The sequence below is a fragment of the Condylura cristata genome, unplaced genomic scaffold, assembly GCF_000260355.1.
Source record: "Condylura cristata isolate star-nosed mole 26May11 unplaced genomic scaffold, ConCri1.0 scaffold00024, whole genome shotgun sequence".
Taxonomy (NCBI): Eukaryota; Metazoa; Chordata; class Mammalia; order Eulipotyphla; family Talpidae; genus Condylura; species Condylura cristata.
The window spans coordinates 7,050,294-7,069,223 of NW_004567125.1; the positions used below are offsets into that span (position 1 = coordinate 7,050,294).

Consider the following 18,930-nt stretch of genomic DNA (forward strand, 5'->3'; position numbering starts at 1 on the left):
TAGGCCAGAGGTGCAGGGGTGAGAGGATTCACCAGAGACAGAATGGGGAGCAGAACAGGCAGACTGACTAAAATACACTGCTGAGGGGAGCAGCAGGCCAGTCAGGAGAGTGTACCGTGCCATGTGGGCCGGCTCCCAGGCTGGAGCTTGAACTTGTGCTGCAGTGGCTGCAGACAGTTTCATAGTGCTGGGATTTAACCACATGCACCATCAGGGAGGCCCTCCTTCTTTGATCTTATGGCATGTGGCTTGTACCCTTGTTCTTCAGTATTTTTTTTAAAACTGGTTCTTGGTCATTTAGTAATTAGTGGAAGGGAGAAGATGAGTTCTGTGATCTATCTTCAATGTGGAATCTTTACCCAGAAGTATCCAGGAACATCTCCATTTCTCTGTGTGTAGAAATATGCTGGTAACCTATAAAATTGTAAATTTTCTAGGCCACATTAGTAAGGCATAAAGACACAGATGAAATTCATTTGGTATTTTATTTAAACAATATGTCAAACACATTATCATTTAACACACAAGCAAAGTCTAAGACTACTACTGAGATATTTTACACTTTATTTCATACTTGGCATTTCTAGCACACAATAGTTAAATCTGGCCAATTGTGGTAGGAGATAGCAGTTGCCATAGAGAAGGCACTTTTGGATCACTGGGGACCTCTACCCTCTCTCTTCCTCCTGCCCCACTGAGAAAGATGACAACCCTTTCTCTCACTTCTGTGGAACAGATATCCTTCTTAGGAAAAAAAAATAATATATACACCAAAGATGACTCTTTCTATAAGCTAACAAAAACAAACAAAACCTCACACCTCTTACACTTAAGAAGCAACCAGGGTAGACATAAACTTCATTACAAATTCAATAAAACTGAGAGCACACAGTGCCATTTCTATTAATATATTCTCATTAAAATGGCCATGCACCAGAGTTTTTTTTTTTTTTCTTCTTCTTCTTTGTCCTGATGAAGGTTTCTTCCTCAGGAGACAGTGTGGCAGGCTGGAAGAGCCCAGGATTCAGTTTTAAGAAATGGCTGCTTGGGGGAATCTTTATGATTCTTCCCTGATCTCATCAGCCTTCTCATCCATTCCAGCTTTGCTGGCTCTTCCTAAAGCAAGGTTGATAACAGCTTCCTTATCTATCTCACAGGGTAGTTTCCACAGGTAAGAAAGATAGCAGGGCCTTCCTGGTGGTGCAAAGGGTTAAAGTGCAGCACTATCAAGCTATCTGCTATCTGCAGTCAGGCAGTCAGGGCAGTCAGGGCAGCAAGAGTTTGATCCCCCGCCAGGGAGGTGACTCACAGGAGGCAGCAGACCTCCTTATCTCACCCACTGCTTCCCCTCAGCAGTGTATTTCAGTGGCTCCTCCTGTTCTGCTCCCCACTCTGTCTCTGGTGAATCCTCTCACCGGCTCCCTCCCAGCACCTCTGGCCTGTAAGCCAGTTCTCATAATAAATCTTTAAAAAAAGAGAGCTAGCTAAATAGTAAAGGGCAGGGCTCTACACGCAAAACCCACACAAGGTGGCCTGCTGTTTCTCAGGGACGATCCAAGGAGGTGTGGGTCTAAATCAGCTGGAACTGGAGCAATAGATGGCACACCCCACGGCTGCTGGGTTATAGGGCAACGGGGAAGCTGCCAGCAGAAGGATCCTGCAGGCAGGTTCTGAAAGCACCAGGCCTCCAGGGCGCAGCCCGGCTGGAACTTGGCCTGACCTCACTAAGGGAGAAGTGCACGGCAGCCCTGGGCAGGGCCTTACAGCTCAGTAATCCCTAGAGGTATTTGGGGGTGGGAGGTGGCGCGGCGGCAAAGGAGAGCCCGGCCTGGGACTCATGAGAGTCGCGATGCAAAAAGTAACCAAGTGCACATGAGAGGTGGTCTGTCTGGGACCGGCCGGAGGGACGGGAGCATCACGAGGATTGCCCCCGGATAAAGCGACACCGGTCGGAAAGCCTGACAAGCGCCGATGGAAGTGGGGCTCCCTGGAGGGCCAGAGCCACCTGACACAAGGCCCTCTCCGAGACAAGGTGCCCTGCGGAGCTGGAGCCCTCCCCAAGTAGGGGACCCTCCCTACGATGGACCTCCCAGATATGGGGAGGTCCCTCAAATGGGGGACCTCCATGAGATGGGAAGGCTCCTGGAAGACGGGGTCCTCCTAGGGATACGGGTCCTCACCCTCCAAGCGGAGGTCCCCGCCTCCGCCTAGCCTCTCCCTCCCCTCCCCCCTCCGGGCGCGCGCGCCGTAGGGAGCCCCACCCGTTCACCCAACTCCCCCTCACTCCCCCCTCCCCGGCAGGGGTGTCTCGGCCTCGGCTCGCGATTGGCTAGAATCCCAGGCAGGCCTCTTCTTCATTGGTCTAGTGGCTTCAGGCGGTCCTCTCCGGATTGGTGAACGTCCGCGTTGCTCCCGACCCCTACCCCGGACGCGGCACGCGATTGGCTGGCGTTGGCACGGTCTTGGGGTGGGCCTGGGCTGCGCCGACAAGGCCTCTGGCGGCGGCGGCGGCGGCGGCGGCGCGCGCGCGGCAGGTGAGCTCCGGGCGGGGCTCGGGGGCTAGGGTCGGGATTCTGGGGGGCCCGGGATGGGTCCAGAGGGTGTGGTCTGGGTCTGGTGTCCTGTCGGAGGCTGGGAGCGCGGACCCGGGATGGCGGGGACGAACCCCACCGCGGGCCCAGCCTGGGCCGCCAACGGTCGCTGCGCCCGGCCCGCGCCCCCTCCTTAGTTCTGGGACCTTCAACCCGGCCCGTGTCCCCTCCCTAGCAGCAGGAACCCCACTGGCGACCCACGCCCCCTCCTAAGCCCCGAAATCCTCAGCCTCGGCCTTTGCGCCCTACAAAGCACCAGTACTGCTGAGCCCGACCGGCATCTCCGTCGACCCGCGCGGCTCCTCCTCAGCACCAGGATTTCCAGTCCTACCTCCGGCCCCTCCACAACCCCAAGACCCTCTCCACCTCGCCCCTGCGTGCCCCTCCTCGTCTCTAGGGCTGGGAAACCTGCCCCCCGTCTTCTCAGCATCAGGACCCATAACACCAGCCAGTGCCCCCTCCACAGCCCCGGGACCCCGCCCCACCACCTCACCAGTGGGGGCCCCCAGTCCCCTTTCCTCAGCGTTCGAGGTGCTGGGTGGGCAGTAGGGGCGCTGTGCCCACTCCAGGACAACCGTGCGTGGGGCACAGAGGCCCCAGCAAGGTTCCTGCAAGTGAGCCCGGCGGTGCTCGACCTCGCGCCGCACCCAGGTGGACGGCCTGTCACACCGTCCAGCCTCTGTACAACACAGCAGTGTGACCCCTTGGTGCCACTGCCGTTCCTTGGCCACGTTCAGAGGTCCTTGGCTGTCCCTAGCGGTTCGTTATTTATGTATCTCCAGGGTGAAACTGGTTCCAGCTGTGCAGGCATTGCTCTGGTGGTCTGGGCTTCCCGGGTTGCTGCTGATGCTCCGAAATCCTTTTATGGAATCCTTTATAAACAGTCTTTTTTGACTCATCAATGTTCAGAAGCAGCATGTTTTGGGATCTGTTTTCATCTGCCTCATCGACACTTAAGAGTTCCTTGAAGTCTGCACACTCGGGGTGGTTCTGTAGAATTTTCTGAAATTTTCTTTGACAGTTTTTTCCATTTAACCTTCTCTTAGTTTTCTCCTTTCTTTGTGTTTTAGAAATACTGTTCTTTGGCATTGGACTTCATGGACTGGCTTTCTATTTTTTAAAAATTAATTTTTTCTTACTTTGTGTTCTACATTCTAGGATATTTCCTCAACCTCCCCCAACTATTTAGCATTTTATTTTGGCCACCACAGTTTAAAATTTCCAAAATTTTTTGTTTTCTTTCTCAAAAAATGTAGCAGCAAAATCTTATTTCATAAGTAGAGTCTCCTTCAGTGGCCTTCTGTTTTGCTTATTTTAGTCTGATTTTCCTGTAATGTGGGATGTTTGTGCTGGAATACATCCACCTAAAAGTGGGGCACTCTACATTCTTGGAAGTTCTGCGAACTGCCTGTGTTTCACTATTAACAGTCATTTCCTATTCTGTACTCTCCTCAGCCTCTGGCTACTAATAGTCTGTTTTCTGTTTTAGATTTTTCATGTAGATGGATTCATGCCATATGTGTTTTTTTGTGTCTGGCTTCTTCGCATTATATTTTCTAGGTTCATCCCTGTAGCATGTAATTCCATTTGTGACTGAATAACATTCATTGTATGAATACATCACAGTTGCTTCATCCATTCATCAGTAGATATTTTGTCTTTTATGAATAATGCTGCTGTGAACTTTGTATAAACTTTTTGTTTGAGCCCCTGTTTTCATTGTTTTGGGTAGATACCTAGGACTGGAATTGCTGCATCATATGTTGTTATGTTTGTACAGCAGAATCACCAAACTTTTTCATACTGACTGTACCATTTTACATTCCCAGCAGCACTGCATGAGGCTTCCAGTTTCTCTACATCCTCTCCAACACTTGTAATTTTCTGTGTTTTTCCCCTAATGGCCGTCCTAGTGTGGTGAAGTAGTAATTTCATTTTGATATGCATTTCCTTAATGTCTAATGATAATTAGCATCTTTTCGTGTGCCTCATATGTTTATTTCCTGTGGAGAAGTGTCTGTTCAGTCCTTTGCCCACTTTAAAACTGAGTGGTCTTTTGTTAAGGTGCATGTACTTTTTTCCATTCTTTGTGTTGAGAGTTCTTTATTCTCTCAATAGTGTCCTCTGAACAAAAGTTTTAACTTTGATGAAGTCCAGTTTATTTTTTTCTTTTGTTCATGTGTTTGGTGTCATATTTAAGGAACCATTGCCAAACCCAGAGTCATAAAGATTTGCCCCCTTTTTAAAAAAAAATTCTTTTTTTAAAGATTTATTTATTTGTACATACGGAACTGGGGTACAGGCCAGAGGTGCAGGAGCTGTGAGAGGATTCACCAGAGACATTGTGGGGAGCAGAAAGTCAGATTGTCGAAGTACACTGCTGAGGGGAGCAGCGGCTGGTCAGGAGAGGTCTGCCTCGCCCTGCTGGGCCTTGTGGATCCCTCTGGGGAGGCAGGTATTGAACTCATAGGGAAGTGGCTTTAGATTCTTAGTGCTGTGCTTTCTGCGCCACCAGGGAGGGCCCCTTACCCCTGTTTTTATCTAAGAATAATTTTAGTGCTCACCTTTAGGTCTGTGTTCTGATTTGACTTAATTTTTGTTTATTTGTGAGATAAAGGTCCAGTTTCCTTCTCTAATTTGGGAACATGCATTTTCCCCAGCATCATTGTTGAAGAGTCTTTTCTTTCCCTGTAGAATGCTCTTGGCACCTTTGTGGACAATAAAATGACCTTGGTTTATTTATTTAATTTTTAATTAAAATTTTTTTTTAGTTTTTAAAAAATGATATAATCGTTTATTTTTACATCATTTTGTGCATTTTTCCGACTCAATGACCTTGGTTTATTTTTAATTTCACTTTCAGATTGTTTATTGTTAGTGTGTAAAAGTATAATTGATTTGGTATGTTGATCTTACATCCTGCAACTTTGCTCAACTTGTTTGCTAATTAAACTTTTTTTTGGTGAGTTCTTTACAGTCCTCTACATGTGAGATCATTTTATCTTTAAAAAAATATTATGCGTACAAGAACTGGGATGTAAGACGGGGTGTAGGCCAGAGATGCTGGTGGTGAGAGGATTCACCAGAGACAGTGGGGAGCAGAATAGGCAGATCTACTGAGATACACTGCTGAGAGGAGCAGTGGGCGAGACAGGAGAGGTCTGCTACACCATGTGGGTCAGCTCCCTGACCAACTGAGGATAGAACTAATGTTGGCAGTGGCTGCTAATGGCTTGAAGTGCTGTGTCTTTAACCCTTGCACCACTAGGGAGGCCCAGATAATGTTATCTTTTTTTTTTTTAAAGATTTATTTATTTGTGCATACAGAACTGGGATACAGGCCAGAGACGCGGAGGGTGAGAGGATTCACCAGAGACAGAGTGGGGAGCAGGACAGGCAGATCGACGAAGTACACTGCTGAGGGGAGCAGTGGGCAGGTCAGGAGAGGTCTGCCACGCCATGTGGTCACCTCCGGGGCAGGCGGGAATCGAACTCATGCGGAAGAGGCTTTAGATTCTCTGTGCTGTGCTTTAACCCGCTGCGCCACCAGGGAGGGACTCTTTTTTTTTTTTTTTTAATATTTATTTATGCATACAGAACTGGGGTACAGGCTGTGGCTGGGGGGTGGGATGAGAATACTCACCAGAGACAGAAATACACTGCTGAGGGGAGCAGCGGGTGGATCAGGAGAGGTCTGTTGCACCATGTGGGTCACCTCCTTGGTCGATCGAACTTGTGCTGCAATGGCTGCAGTAGCTTCATAGGGCCCAGATCACGTTATCTTTGAATTGAGGCAGTTTTAACTCCTGTCCTACTTGGAACTTCGAGTACAATCTTAAATAGCAGTAGTGAGACCAGGCATCTTTATCTTGTTTTTAATCCTAGAGAAAACTTCAGCTGTACATGATGCTAACAGTGAGTTTTAGTAAATGCCCTTTATTAGGTTGAGGAAGTTCCTCTTTATTTCTAGTCTTTGAATTTTTTTTATCAGGAAAGGGGGTTTTGACAAGTGCTTTTTATGTACGAATTTAGATAATCGCGTGTTTTTTGCCAAATTGCTTCTTAAACAGACTTTCATCATTTAATTACTCCTGCATTTTGGTTCCAGCTTATATATCCTTACTTCCAAATGTACATAGGTATCACTAATTGTACTAATTCTTAAGGCTTTGGGGGTTCCATGATGAAAATGGAATTATTTCTCAGTGTTCTTCTTGGTAAGCTTATGATTTGCCTTTTTCTTTTAACCTAAGTCAGTTTTCATTCACCTGTTTACTTTCTAACTTCCAAGTTTATTGCTGGTCTTTTTTCCCTTTCTTTTTGTTCATATGAATAGATGCCTTTGGGGAAAAGCTTTTTTAAAGAGAAATTTCTCTAAGAGAATGGAAGCTAAACATCTGTGCTTAACTGGAAATTCCTGGGTGACCTATTTTCAAAGAACACTGGTATTTGATGGAGTATGTACTCATAACCATTGTTTCCTGCTCCTGAATTTATGCTGGTTAAATGAGCTCTGGATTCTTAAAATAAAACCAGTTTGAATTTACTTGCAACAAATAAATGTTACCAAGCAACTTTTTTGGTAGGAGAGGATCTAGTTGAATGCCATCTATCCTTCAATGTTGCAGCCCTTTCTACATATTTCTATGGAAATGAGGTACATTTGTAGGTCCACTGCTGATTCAGGATAGGTAGCTCTGTATACATCACAAAAGGGAGTGCCTCATCTGGGTTCACAGATAGATGGGAATAATACATTGATGTTGGCCAAACACCAGTGTTATCAGATCCAACTTGCTGTGTAAGTTGGTCAGGGGGTGGCTGTTTGCATTGCGGCCCGCAGGAGAGTTGCAGTATTATTTAGCTGATTGAAAACACTAATTTTCTTCTTTACCTTGATTCCTAAACTCAGAACTCATTGCTATTTTTGGACTGCTTACCCCACTTGATTTTCAGAGAGGGAAAACTGCCTGCACTGGGCCAGAGTAAACTAGGATTGACAGATGAAACATACAGAACATGGGCCTGCCCTGTAGCGGCACAGGGGTTGAAGACAGGGCTATCAAGCTATTGGCAGCCAGCCATTACAACATGATTTCTATCTTAGACCAGGGAGCTGACCCACATGGCACAGCAGACCTCTCCAGTCTTGCCCACTGCTCTCCTCAGCAGAGTGTTCAGTGGACCTGGCTTTTCTGCTTCCCACTGTCTCTAGTGGGTCCTTATACTTCCCACACCTTACACCCCATCTCTTGTATGCATAAATAAATAAACAGAAAAAATAGAATATATTACTGTTTTTAATATGCTGTTTATGATAACTACGCTATAATTTACTACTTCATTAAGTAACATGTATTTTATTAATTTTGCAGTTTGAATAATGTCTGTAATTAAGCCTGCTTGTTAGTTGGGTGTTTGTTTCTCATTTAAGTCACATAGGACCACACAATGAGTGGTTATTGGTTATTATGGTTGTTGTGATTTTTAGAGTACGATATCTGTGTTGGATGCCTTTTGACACTTGTGTAGAATGAATCCGTAGATCCCATACTTGAGTGCTGGTGAAAGTGACCCCAGTAAACAACAGAGAGCCCAGTGGGGAATCCAGTCTAGATTTGAGAACCCAGTGGGGAGTGAAAGGGCCTTCCCTGGGGCACTAGCAGCTTGAAAACAGAGCAGCACTTTGCCTGGCTGTTTGGTCTTAGTCATTGTATTTATTTGATCTTTCACTAATATTATTTGAAGATGTGAGCTGTATCTAGAATATGAAAAGCATATCAATTTATGACGTCTTACTGTTTGTGTTACAAATTTCTGTACTGGAAATTAGTTGGGTTGTTCACCCTTAGGAAGACAGAACATTACAAGGGTGATTGAGAAATAGTGGCGTGCAGTAGCTGTTGATAGTACAACTAAAATCTTGTAATTGCTATTCTTAATTATCATTCTCAGAGTTGGACATGAAAAAGAACTGATACACTGTACTGTGACAAGCACTTAGAATCCATTAGGAAAAAGAATGAGGGCCCCATATGCCCTCATTCCTACTGCTCTCAGTGAATTTCTACAGTACTTGAGATGTGATTTCTCCAGGACAGTCAGACTAGGTGCAGAGAGCATTTTCATTTAATCAAAGCAAGCAACATACATAACAACAAGTTTTCCCTGCTCTTGTAGGTACCTACAAGTGTGTGTTCACTTGTTCTGTAAGTGAGGTATAGCCTCTTAGTGAGGTATAGAACTCTTAGAGTTCAGGGTCTAGTCAGAGACCAACAAACTTGTTATTCTTGTTAGGTAATGAATGCACTAAAATTGGTACTGAGCTTGGAGGCAGAGATTGGGATGGGAGGTGATGCAGAGAACTCAGGGTGATATCTCAACTAAACATTAAGGTTGAGAAATTGTTAACCAGGACTTTTGGGTGGAATGAGACCAAAGGAAGGGGAATCAGGAGGACATCCCCAAAAGCAAAGCTTGAAGAAATGACATGTAATGGGATGAGTGGAGAGGGTTTCACATTCCCAGTGAAACTTAGGTGTGGAGCTGAAGGAAGTGAGATGGTCACATTTCTTTGTAGATCGACCGTTTTGGCAGTTTCCTGTCTTGAAGGAGCAAGGCTGGAAAGAGAGAAACTCATCAAGGAGGACATTTGCAGGAATCCAGCAAGAGATGGTACTGCAGGGGAGCAGGAATGAAGATGGAAGGAAGGTGCTGCTCTCTGCAGGGGTAGAGCTCCTGGAAGGGGTGATTCAGGCACGTTCAATTCAGCTAGTGTGGGTGATCCAGGTGGAAATGATCAGAAAGTAAAATCAGAGTTTTACTTCATTATATACAAAGGAATTACAGCTAATTAGATAAACTATGTCAGAAATTTAAAAGTTAAATCAGTAAGTGTGATATAATCTGTAACAGCTGTTTGTTTATGTGCTCATGGATTGGAAAGGTAGGGCATGGGAGTCAGAAAGACTGACATTGCAATCCAACATCTGCATAAATTAATGATAATTGCTTCGCTTTATACCATTTCAACTTAATAGTTTCATAGGAATAGTCTACTTTTGGATAATGGAGAACCACCTGTATGATGGAAACCAGTCTTAATTGCATTAGTGATAAGGAAGTTCAGCATGCTCTGGGTTTGAAGAGAAGTATCATGGGACAAGGTAGTTGTTGTTTTCTATATTCTAAGAAGAAAGAACTTTTATGATAATGTGTACAAAGTAAATAATTTGGGTTGTTGCCGAAACACCATGATAAAACTACTGCGTGAGGAAATGGGGTTTATATTAAAAAGATCTAGATCTTTTGTAAAATCTGCTAATATATCTGCAGGTAGACCTTTTCTAACATGTAAAGCTCGTTCCTCATGTAAACAAATTCATCTACCCTATACCTCTTTCATCATTTCCCAAAAAAGTAAAGGAACATTACATCTTGGCTAGAAACTTTCAGTACAGATTTGCTGCAGCTGCTGATTACTTTTTTTTTTAAAGATTTATTTATGCATATAAGAATTGGGGTGCAGGCCAGCAGTGTGGGAGTGTGAGGATTTACCAGGGACAAAGTGGGGAGCAGGCAGATTGATTGAGATTCACTGCTGAGGGGAGCAGCAGGTGGATTAGGAGAGGTCAGGTGCTATATGGGTCACCTCCCCAGCTGGGACTCGAACTCCTGCTGCAGTGGCTGCTGATGGCCTCACAGTGCTGCGCTTTAACGTTTTTAAACCCCCTGTACCACCAAGGGTGTCCCCTGATAATTACTTTTTTTGAGTGTTTTCATCAGCACTAGGTGGGTTAGGTGTATCAACTAATCGAATCCTCTGGCATTAATTTATATTCCTAGGACTAGTAAGTACCATAGGACCTAAGTGCTTCTCATCTACTGAGAGTCTTGACTAAGTGGAAAAGGCTGAATTGAATGCTTGGTCAGGCTGCTCTACACCTCTTCACAAATGAAGACCTTTTTTTTTTTTTTTTAATAATATTTATTGGAATAATAATAATAATTACTGGATTGTTTCAACTATAAAATTAGTATCAACTCTTAAAAAAGTTAAAGTGATACAGAAGGAAATAAGTGAAAAGTTAAAGTTCTGTTCTTTACAAGTTATTATTACAGGGCCCCTCCCTGATGGTGCAACAGGTTAAAGTGCAGCACTATGAAGCTAGCTACAGTTGCTTCAGTGTGAGTTCGATTCCCAGCCAGGGAAGTGACCCACATGGTGCGGCAGACCTCTCCTCACCTGCCAGCTGTTCCCCTCAGCAGTGTACTTCGTCATCTGCCTGTTCTGCTCCCCACTGTCTCTGGTGAATCCTCTCGCTGTCCCTGCACCTCTGGTCTGTACCCCAGCTTTGTGTGCATAAACAAATCTAAGGAAAAAAGGTACCATTACATTTAGTAATGTAGTATTTTTCTAGAAGTTTTGGAAACATATCCAGGTGTGTGTGTGTGTGTGTGTGTGTGTATACACACATATATATACACACGCGCACACACATATATATACACACACATATATCTGTCATATGCAGCATTCTTTAAAGTGCTTTTTTAAAAAATTTTTTATAACAGTTTATTTTTACATCATTTTGTACATTTTTTTTTCCATCTCAATTGTAATCCCTGTGGGTTCCCCATCACCGAGTCACCCATGTGCCATCATCATAATCCCGTGCACTCCCCCCCCTCCCCATTTTTGATCTCATTCCCCACTTCACCCCTGCAAAATGTCTCTGGTATATGGTTGTTCATTATTTTTGTTATTTTCTTGCCTGGTCCATTATACTACTGCTATGAGTAAAACCATCCGGTATTTTTCTTTCTCTTTCTGGCTTATCTCACTAAGCATAATCTTTTCCAGCTTTAAAGTGCTTTTAATTATTTTTGAGTGGTAGTCATTTGTTTCTGATTTGCTGTTTTAAATAAGTTTGTTTTATGAGAGTTCTGAGCCACTTAGTATAAACCATAGTTTTTTGTAAACATTTATTTTGCTTCCTTAAAATGAAAATGGAGATGCCATACTAATTCCTATGTATTAGGTTATAGCTGTAATTATATTGAATGTAACTGGAAAACAATTTCTAACCCAATTTATACTTTTTTAAATCTATAGGCAAAAATAACTGATGTTTTTATTAGTTTCTATATTTAATTTTAACAAGTTTAAGATATGATCAAAACAGTCATGCTAAAATTTGGTATTAATTTTAAATGTAACACCTCAGAATTTTAATTTTAGAAGGAATGATTCTTTCATGTGGAGCGGAGGAGGTATTCCCATGCTCATCCCAGTGCTCTCATCTGCTGGGTTGATGGCCAGCGTTCGGGTACTGGTCTGGAATCTGGCCCTTTGTGAGCACAGCTTCTTCTTTAGCTTCTAGTCTGGTACAGTCAGACTTCTACACTCCAAGGGGGCACTCCCTAAGAATTGGCCCATGGCTATGTTTTACCAGTCATAACACTTGTAGGATACTTAAGAAAGAGGAGGGCAGTAAAATGTGGACAGGCTGCCCCTTTTGTAACACTACTATTTGCAAGATGTTCACTTTTCTGATGCCACTACAAAATGTTTTCAATCCATTTTTTCCACTTGCTATTTCAAAACCTGACAGATTGTAAAAACAAATCAGATCTCTTTTGAGCCTCAATTTGAGACCAGTGAAGCTAACCACTTCTAGGACAGGTGTCAGTTGCAAGGTTCTAATCTCATAGGGTGGGCAGTAGCAGTCATGAAAAGGGAGCAGTTATGAAAAGGAAGTGTAGCAATAGCATTTTGAAAATGCTGAGCACTATGGTTAGTTATCAGTAGTAGAGTATGACTCTTGTAATTTTTGTTGATAGGCCACTGAGGGCCTGGAACTCTGCTCTAACTAGGGCACTGTTAGAAAAGCTCCACATTTAGCCAGTGGACAGTGAGCCTTCAATTTCAGGAATTGTTATGCTACGTCAGAAGAAAAATAAATCTTTTTTTTTTTTTAATTTAAAACTTGTTAAATAACTTCACGAAGTAATTAACATTTGAGTGCTTATTATGCATTAGACACAGTCTTTCATGCATTATTTCATTTAACCCTTTTTTTAAGATTTATTTATTTATTCATACAGAACTGGGGTATACAGGCCAGAGATGCGGAGGGTGAGAGGATTCACCAGAGACAGAGTGGGGAGCAGAACAGGCAGATCAACAAAGTACACTGCTGAGGGGAGCAGCGGACGGGCAGGAGAGGTCTGCCACGACATATGGCTCTCCTCCGGGGCAGGCAGGGATCGAACTCATGTGGAAGTGGCTTAAGCTTCTTAGTGCTGTGCTTTAACCCGCTGAGCCACCAGGGAGGGCCTCATTTAATCCTTTTTAAAAATGATTTTGTATCCTATAATTTTTAAAAAAAGATTATGCATACAGAAATGGGGTACAGGCCAGAGGTGCAGGGGTGGCAAGAAGATTCACCAGAGACAGAGTGGGGAGCAGACAGAACAGGCTGACTGACAAGGTACACTGCTGAGGGGAGCAGCGGCCGGGTCAGGAGAAGAAGTCTGGCACGCTGTGTGGGTCACCTCCGGGGCCAGGGATCGAACTTGCACTGAAGTGTCTGTGGCTAGTTTGCAGTGCTGCATCTTTACCCGTTGCACCACCGGGGCGTGCCTATCCTATAATTTTAATGCTTACATTTCATAAAAGAAACTAAAGATTAAAAGTGTTCTAAATCTTTGTCATGTTCTGTTAAGGGAGAACAAGAGAGGGAAAAAATGAGGTAGGTCCAAGGAGAGAAAGACCCAGGTACAAAGAGAAGTAAAATAAATTCCAGTAATATCCACCGCCACATCCTATATCAGTGCTGCAATAAACCCAGAAGTACACTAATGACTTCTTCTCTCTTTGAAATGCTAAGTGGAGCTTGTCACAGCCTCTGATTCTCTCTTTTGAAGTGCTGCTTCACATGCTTCTGGCCCTTCTGCCCTTCTCTAGGGAGATGCCTCTTTGGGGGCTGTGCAGTAATGGCTACAACATTTCAGTAGGCCAGGGTTCTGATGAAGTTAGGCCAGACAGTGCATGTTGTTTTTATACTTAAATACACTTCTCTGGAGGACATAAACTACAGTTTATGCGATTTTAGGAGCGAAGCCAGAATGAATGGGAAAATCTGGAAGTGCAGTGCCATACCCTTTCTTTATAGTCATTGTTGCCCTGGACTCAGTCTTCCATCTCCACTGTCAGCCTCTCTGCTCGACCTTACTGCCCTCTCCCTAGTCTAGTGCACATCTACTCTTGATGTTCTCTCAATGATGATGTTTTGGGGCATTTCGTTATATTTGTAGCACCTTTATTAAGCATAAAAAAAAAGACGTATTTATTTATTCATACAGAACTGGAGTATAGGCCAGAGGTGCAGGGGCAGTGAGAGGATTCACCAGAGACAGAGTACAGGCAGACTGAAGAGGTGCATTGCTGGAGGGGAGCAGTGGGTGTTTCAGGAGAGGTCTGCCTGGCCCTATGGATCACCTGCAGGGCTGGGATGGAACTCATACAGAAGTGGCTTCAGCTTCTTAGTGCTTAGTGCTTTAACCTGCAGTTTCTTAGTGCTTAGTGCTTTAACCTGCTGCGCCACCAGGGAGGGCCCCTAAGCATTTTAACAAAATGCTACCACTATGTCAGCTTGTATCTCTCTATTGTTAACCTTTAAGTTTTTTTTTTTACCCAGTCACTGGTAGTCTTGTCATGCTGGTGATAGGGCAGTTTCTACACCTAGTTCTTTAATAGAATTTTAATTTAGAGAGAAGTTAATTTCTCCTTAATTGTCATAATGCCTACCTTAAACCTTGTGAGAGGTGGTTTGTCTCAATGATTGGAAGGACCAGGTTGAAAGTGAACTTGTCTTGCACTTCTGATAACTTTTTTTTAATAATATAATAGTTATTTTTACTTTTACATCATTTTGTGCTTTTTTCTATCTCAGTTGTAATCGCTGTGGGCTTCCCACCACCAGATTACCCGAGTGCCATCACCATAGTCCAGTGCATTTCCCCCGCACTCCTGGTAACTTTTAAAAACACTGTTATGCAGTAGAAAGGAACCACTTTTTTTCCCGGTGGATCAAATTTTGAGACCATTTTTAATGTGACTTCTTAAAATAAAAGGCTGTAAGTGTGTATTCTTGCATAAGTCCCCTGGAATCTGAAATTGCTGTTTGCTGAGTCACGGGCAGCTCGCCTAATCCTGTCGCTGGCTGTTGGGTAGCGCCACCACAGCCTCTCCTGTCTGCACTTCATAGACTGCAGCCTCCTGCATTGGGCTCTCGCCTTGGGGCAGTGAGCTGGTCTGTGGAGCAGGGACTTGAGCCCAAACCTGTAGGCCCCTGTTCCCTTACTGGATGCTTTCGTGTTCCCATCTCATGGTCATGGTTTTCAAATTAAGCGCTTGGCCTCAGGGCATCTACCATTTATAACATAAATTTCTATTTGTGTTCTACAAACCTCAAGAATGAGTAAACTAATGAAAGAAGTCGACAGTTGTGAAAAAGTGGACAGAAACTTGTTAGCAGTGATTATAACAGTTTTAGCCAGGAATTTAAGCATGGTCGGTAATACAGGTACTGAATTGCAAAATATTAACATGAAAGATCACTTTGGGAATGAGGTGAGGAAGGTTGTTTTGTCAGTCATTAATAGGGAGTAAAAAACTTTACTTACTCTGAAGAATGATGACAGTGAATGGAGTATTGTTTCTCAGCACAGTATTTATGGTTGCCTAGTAAGTGATTACAAAACAACTGTGGTCAGAACCATTATTACCCTGCTGCTGGGGTGTGGCTCTAGTTCCGCAGCTCTGGAGTGAGGGAGGCTGTACTTCTGATGGGGTGGAAGAGCCCTGAGAGAAGAGAGTGTCTGTGGCCAGAAAATGGGGCTGCATTGCCAGCGTGGGCTGCTGAAGCTCTTGTCTTTACTTTTTTGCCCTCCACCCCTGTGTTGCTGAACCTAAGTTGGTTAGAGTAGACAAAAAGGAGATTGAGGCAATTAAAAAGGTATTTTAGATAAATACATGGATTAAAATAGTCAAAGTTAACTTTATTTGCAAAAAGAGGCTTCCGTGTATGTTAATAGGATGTCACATAGCAAAGATTGTGCCAGTTGGGTCAGTGTCCTAAGTGCTTAAAAAGAACTGAGGAGTATTAAAATGTGTTTTAAAGTGCAGGAGTTTTGTGGTGTTTGTTGAAATTAGTAGGCACAATAAAATTTTTATAGAAAGTAAACCTTTAATATTTAAAAGAATATTTAGGTTATTTCAAAGATGATGTGAAGTGAGGTACCTTTGGTTTAGCTTATAGAAATCAATCACTTATACATAAACATGTTTTGTCCAGGATGGTCTTTATTATTATCTTCTTTGGATATTTTAAACAACCCATTATGTTTCACATTACTTCTGTGTGTTTGTTGCTTGGTTTTTTGTTTGTTTTTGGTAGTTTTTTTGAGTGTGAGTGTGAGTTAAGATTGAGTCAGTCCAAAGAAGTCTAGAGGACAGTCTGAAAAACAATATGCTTACACCTTTTACTTTAAAAGTAACCTGTGTTTTCTTTTAGGGAAAAACAGAAGTATAAACAATGCATACAGTTCACACTGCAGTGTTCTGATTTTGAGGTACTTCTGAAAACGTGAACTCTTTAGGAGAGTTTTAGTGTTCTTGACTGTGGAATCGGAATTAGTTTTGTTCAGTTAGTAACAGTCAAAACTTATTTCAGAAGGTTGAGAACATTTTAACACCTTCAGGAATTTAAAAATACATTTGAGGAAAAAAGGTTCTGGGTTACTTTCTTTTGAAAATGCCCCAATTTTCATAATTATAAGGTCATTGATCCAGGATTTCTTACTGATCTCATGAGCACACTATTTTAGGGAACTAAAGATAACATAAGTATTCCTTGATTTACAGCTTTAGGAAAACTTGTCTCCTTCTTTTAAAAAATAAAAACAAGGATTTCCACTAGTATTGTTGTATTAAAGTATCGACTTTTTCAGGTTGAGTAGTGTAACATAGGCTGACCACAACAGACATACTTCTCTGTGTTTCCGACCCTTTAACACCCTGCATTGCTTTCTCCCCACTTTCTGCAGTATGATTTGAGATCGCGAACATGGACTTTTCTCGGCTCCATATGTATACGCCTCCTCAGTGTGTACCTGAGAACACTGGCTACACATATGCACTCAGGTGAGCATGCGTGCATGTGCTGTCCTTGTGGTGCCCTTTCATTTCTTGAATGCCATTGAATTAATGGGAGCTTCTGGTTCTTGCAACTAAATGTTATATTTTCAAGGTGAAAATTATAAGCTTTACATTATACAATGGCTTTATGAGCTACTCAGCTGAAATGCATTTTCAGTGAGATGTTTTGAAAACTACTTTTCTGGTGACTCAGTGATTAGCTGTTGCACATGTTTTAGACTCCACCCAAAGGGCTGTGGTCTTGAGACTAAATCTGTGGTTATGCCTAGGGTTTTGTGATTTGTATTAAAGGTTGAGTATTTTAAAGTTCAGAGAAATAGCCTGAAAAATGATTTGCCTTTGAGAGGTGGCATACGAAACAGTTTTTTGATGAAGTCCAAGTCTGCAAAATTGTAACTTTTGTCAGATGCTAAGTTTTCTGTTTTTATTCATATTTTGATAATAAAGCTTGATTTTTGAGCCTTAAAAGTTGCTGGGCTTGCCTTTTACATTTCTAGTTTACCAAAAAGAATGATTGAAATGAAACAAGTATAAAATTGGACTAGTAAGTATATAAGCTATATTTTACATTTAATGAGTTTTTTTTTTTTTTTTTTTTTTTTACAGTTCTAGATTAGACATGACATAGTTTCTCTAGTAACTCAGATTCTGTTAGAGTCCTCTAGTAAGTAGTTTAGGAGAAAGTGAACCAATTCAAGTAAAACTATTCCATACTCTGTATTGTCGAGCATGCAAATTATTACTGCTAATTTACTTTCAGCGTTTATAATCTATTTGAAGTATAGTTTTAAAGAATGTGTATGTCTGCTTTCTACCTTGTTAATGTCATGAAGTCTCAACCTCCATTCAGTTAGGTCTGGAAGTAGAGACCTGATTGGTGGAGCAAGAATTAAGCAGAAAGGGCAGGGCAAGAGAATAGTCTGTGCATAATCAACTCAGACTATGCTATGGGATAAAGCAGGTGAGACATGGCATCTGAACTGGACGAGGGCAGGACTGGGCAGGGCTGGAAGGGATTTAGCAGGGAAAATTGCATGGTCATGCCTAATGTTGGAGGCAGAATGGAAGAGGCACATTCAGGTTTAGACAGCTGGGATAGGAACATGAAAGGCAGAGAGTTGATTGGGAGGGTATGTGAGATGTCATGGTTTAGAAAAGAGACCTCACCTGGCACTGTGGAAGCCTGGAGAGTGCCATGGGAGTAGAAGGGCCAACACCTGGGACTGGATGCTAATAAATGAGAAGGGTGCCAGCAATGCCCACCTATCACTGAGGAGTGCAGATAGCCTCCATGCCTTTCATATGTTGATACCCTACCTCTCTGAAACCTCTTTGTAATTGGCACTGTTGTCTGTGGGGTCTTGGCTCTCCCACAGCCCTTATGCCCTGACCTGGGGTGGAGAAGTGGTCCTCTTTGTTTCATTGTCATTCCAGACTTCCCCCTCTTCCTATAAAACTTCCATTTGTTCTCATTCATTTGATTACTGGTCGGTCCTTCCCTCATTTCTGATGATGTGCTCCTGGCTCCCTGTTCAGTCTCTATCTGAGTTTCTTAATAGGAAACAGTATGAAAGTTTGGAAAATAGTAATAAGCTCCTTCTGCATAGCACCCAGCTTCAACGGTTACTAGCTCCTAGTTTTCATCTCTACTTCCTCAGTGCTTTGAAGCAAATCTTGAAAACAGTGATATCTTTAAAATGCCTAGCCAAAATACCAGTGTCACACCAAAGGCTCTCAATGATCTAAACTCCTTAATATGCCAGATAATTCAGTTGATGCTCGAATTTCTCAGATTTTCATTTGTTTTTAACCATTAAAAAAAATCTAAACAGGATACTTGCATTTTATTTGGGTGATTTGTCTCTTAGATTTTAACTTGTATTTCCTGTAAACTGAAATCATGGGTAGTTAGATCTTAGAGGTTTGATCAATTCCACGCTTTATATTTATTGGCATGCCTAACGATAGATGGTACTTCCTGTTACATCTCTTAGGCTCACTGTATCTGCTTGTTGCAGTTGATCTGTGAGGTTTGCTCAACTACTCATAAAATCCCATGCACTTCTCACATGTGATATGGCAACCTTTGATAAGTATGGCTTAATTGTGTAGGAG

The 18,930-nt window shown here is 42.8% G+C and overlaps 1 protein-coding gene across 4 annotated transcripts in view; it reads left to right on the forward strand.

The window, feature by feature from the left end:
• Window positions 1-2,508: 2,508 nt before the first annotated feature.
• The window catches only part of SUN1 (Sad1 and UNC84 domain containing 1), a 51,259-nt gene continuing 34,837 nt past the window's right edge, over window positions 2,509-18,930 (forward strand). For 2 of the 4 annotated variants that reach the window (XM_012729188.1, XM_012729187.1), the window contains exons 1-2: window positions 2,510-2,534; window positions 16,704-16,800. In XM_012729188.1, the coding sequence (XP_012584642.1) occupies window positions 16,724-16,800 (77 nt within the window). In that variant the 5' untranslated portion in view covers window positions 2,510-2,534; window positions 16,704-16,723. Of the gene's footprint in view, window positions 2,535-16,703; window positions 16,801-18,930 lie in introns of all 4 variants that reach the window. The other 2 variants (XM_012729186.1, XM_012729189.1) reach the window with 2 other exon arrangements.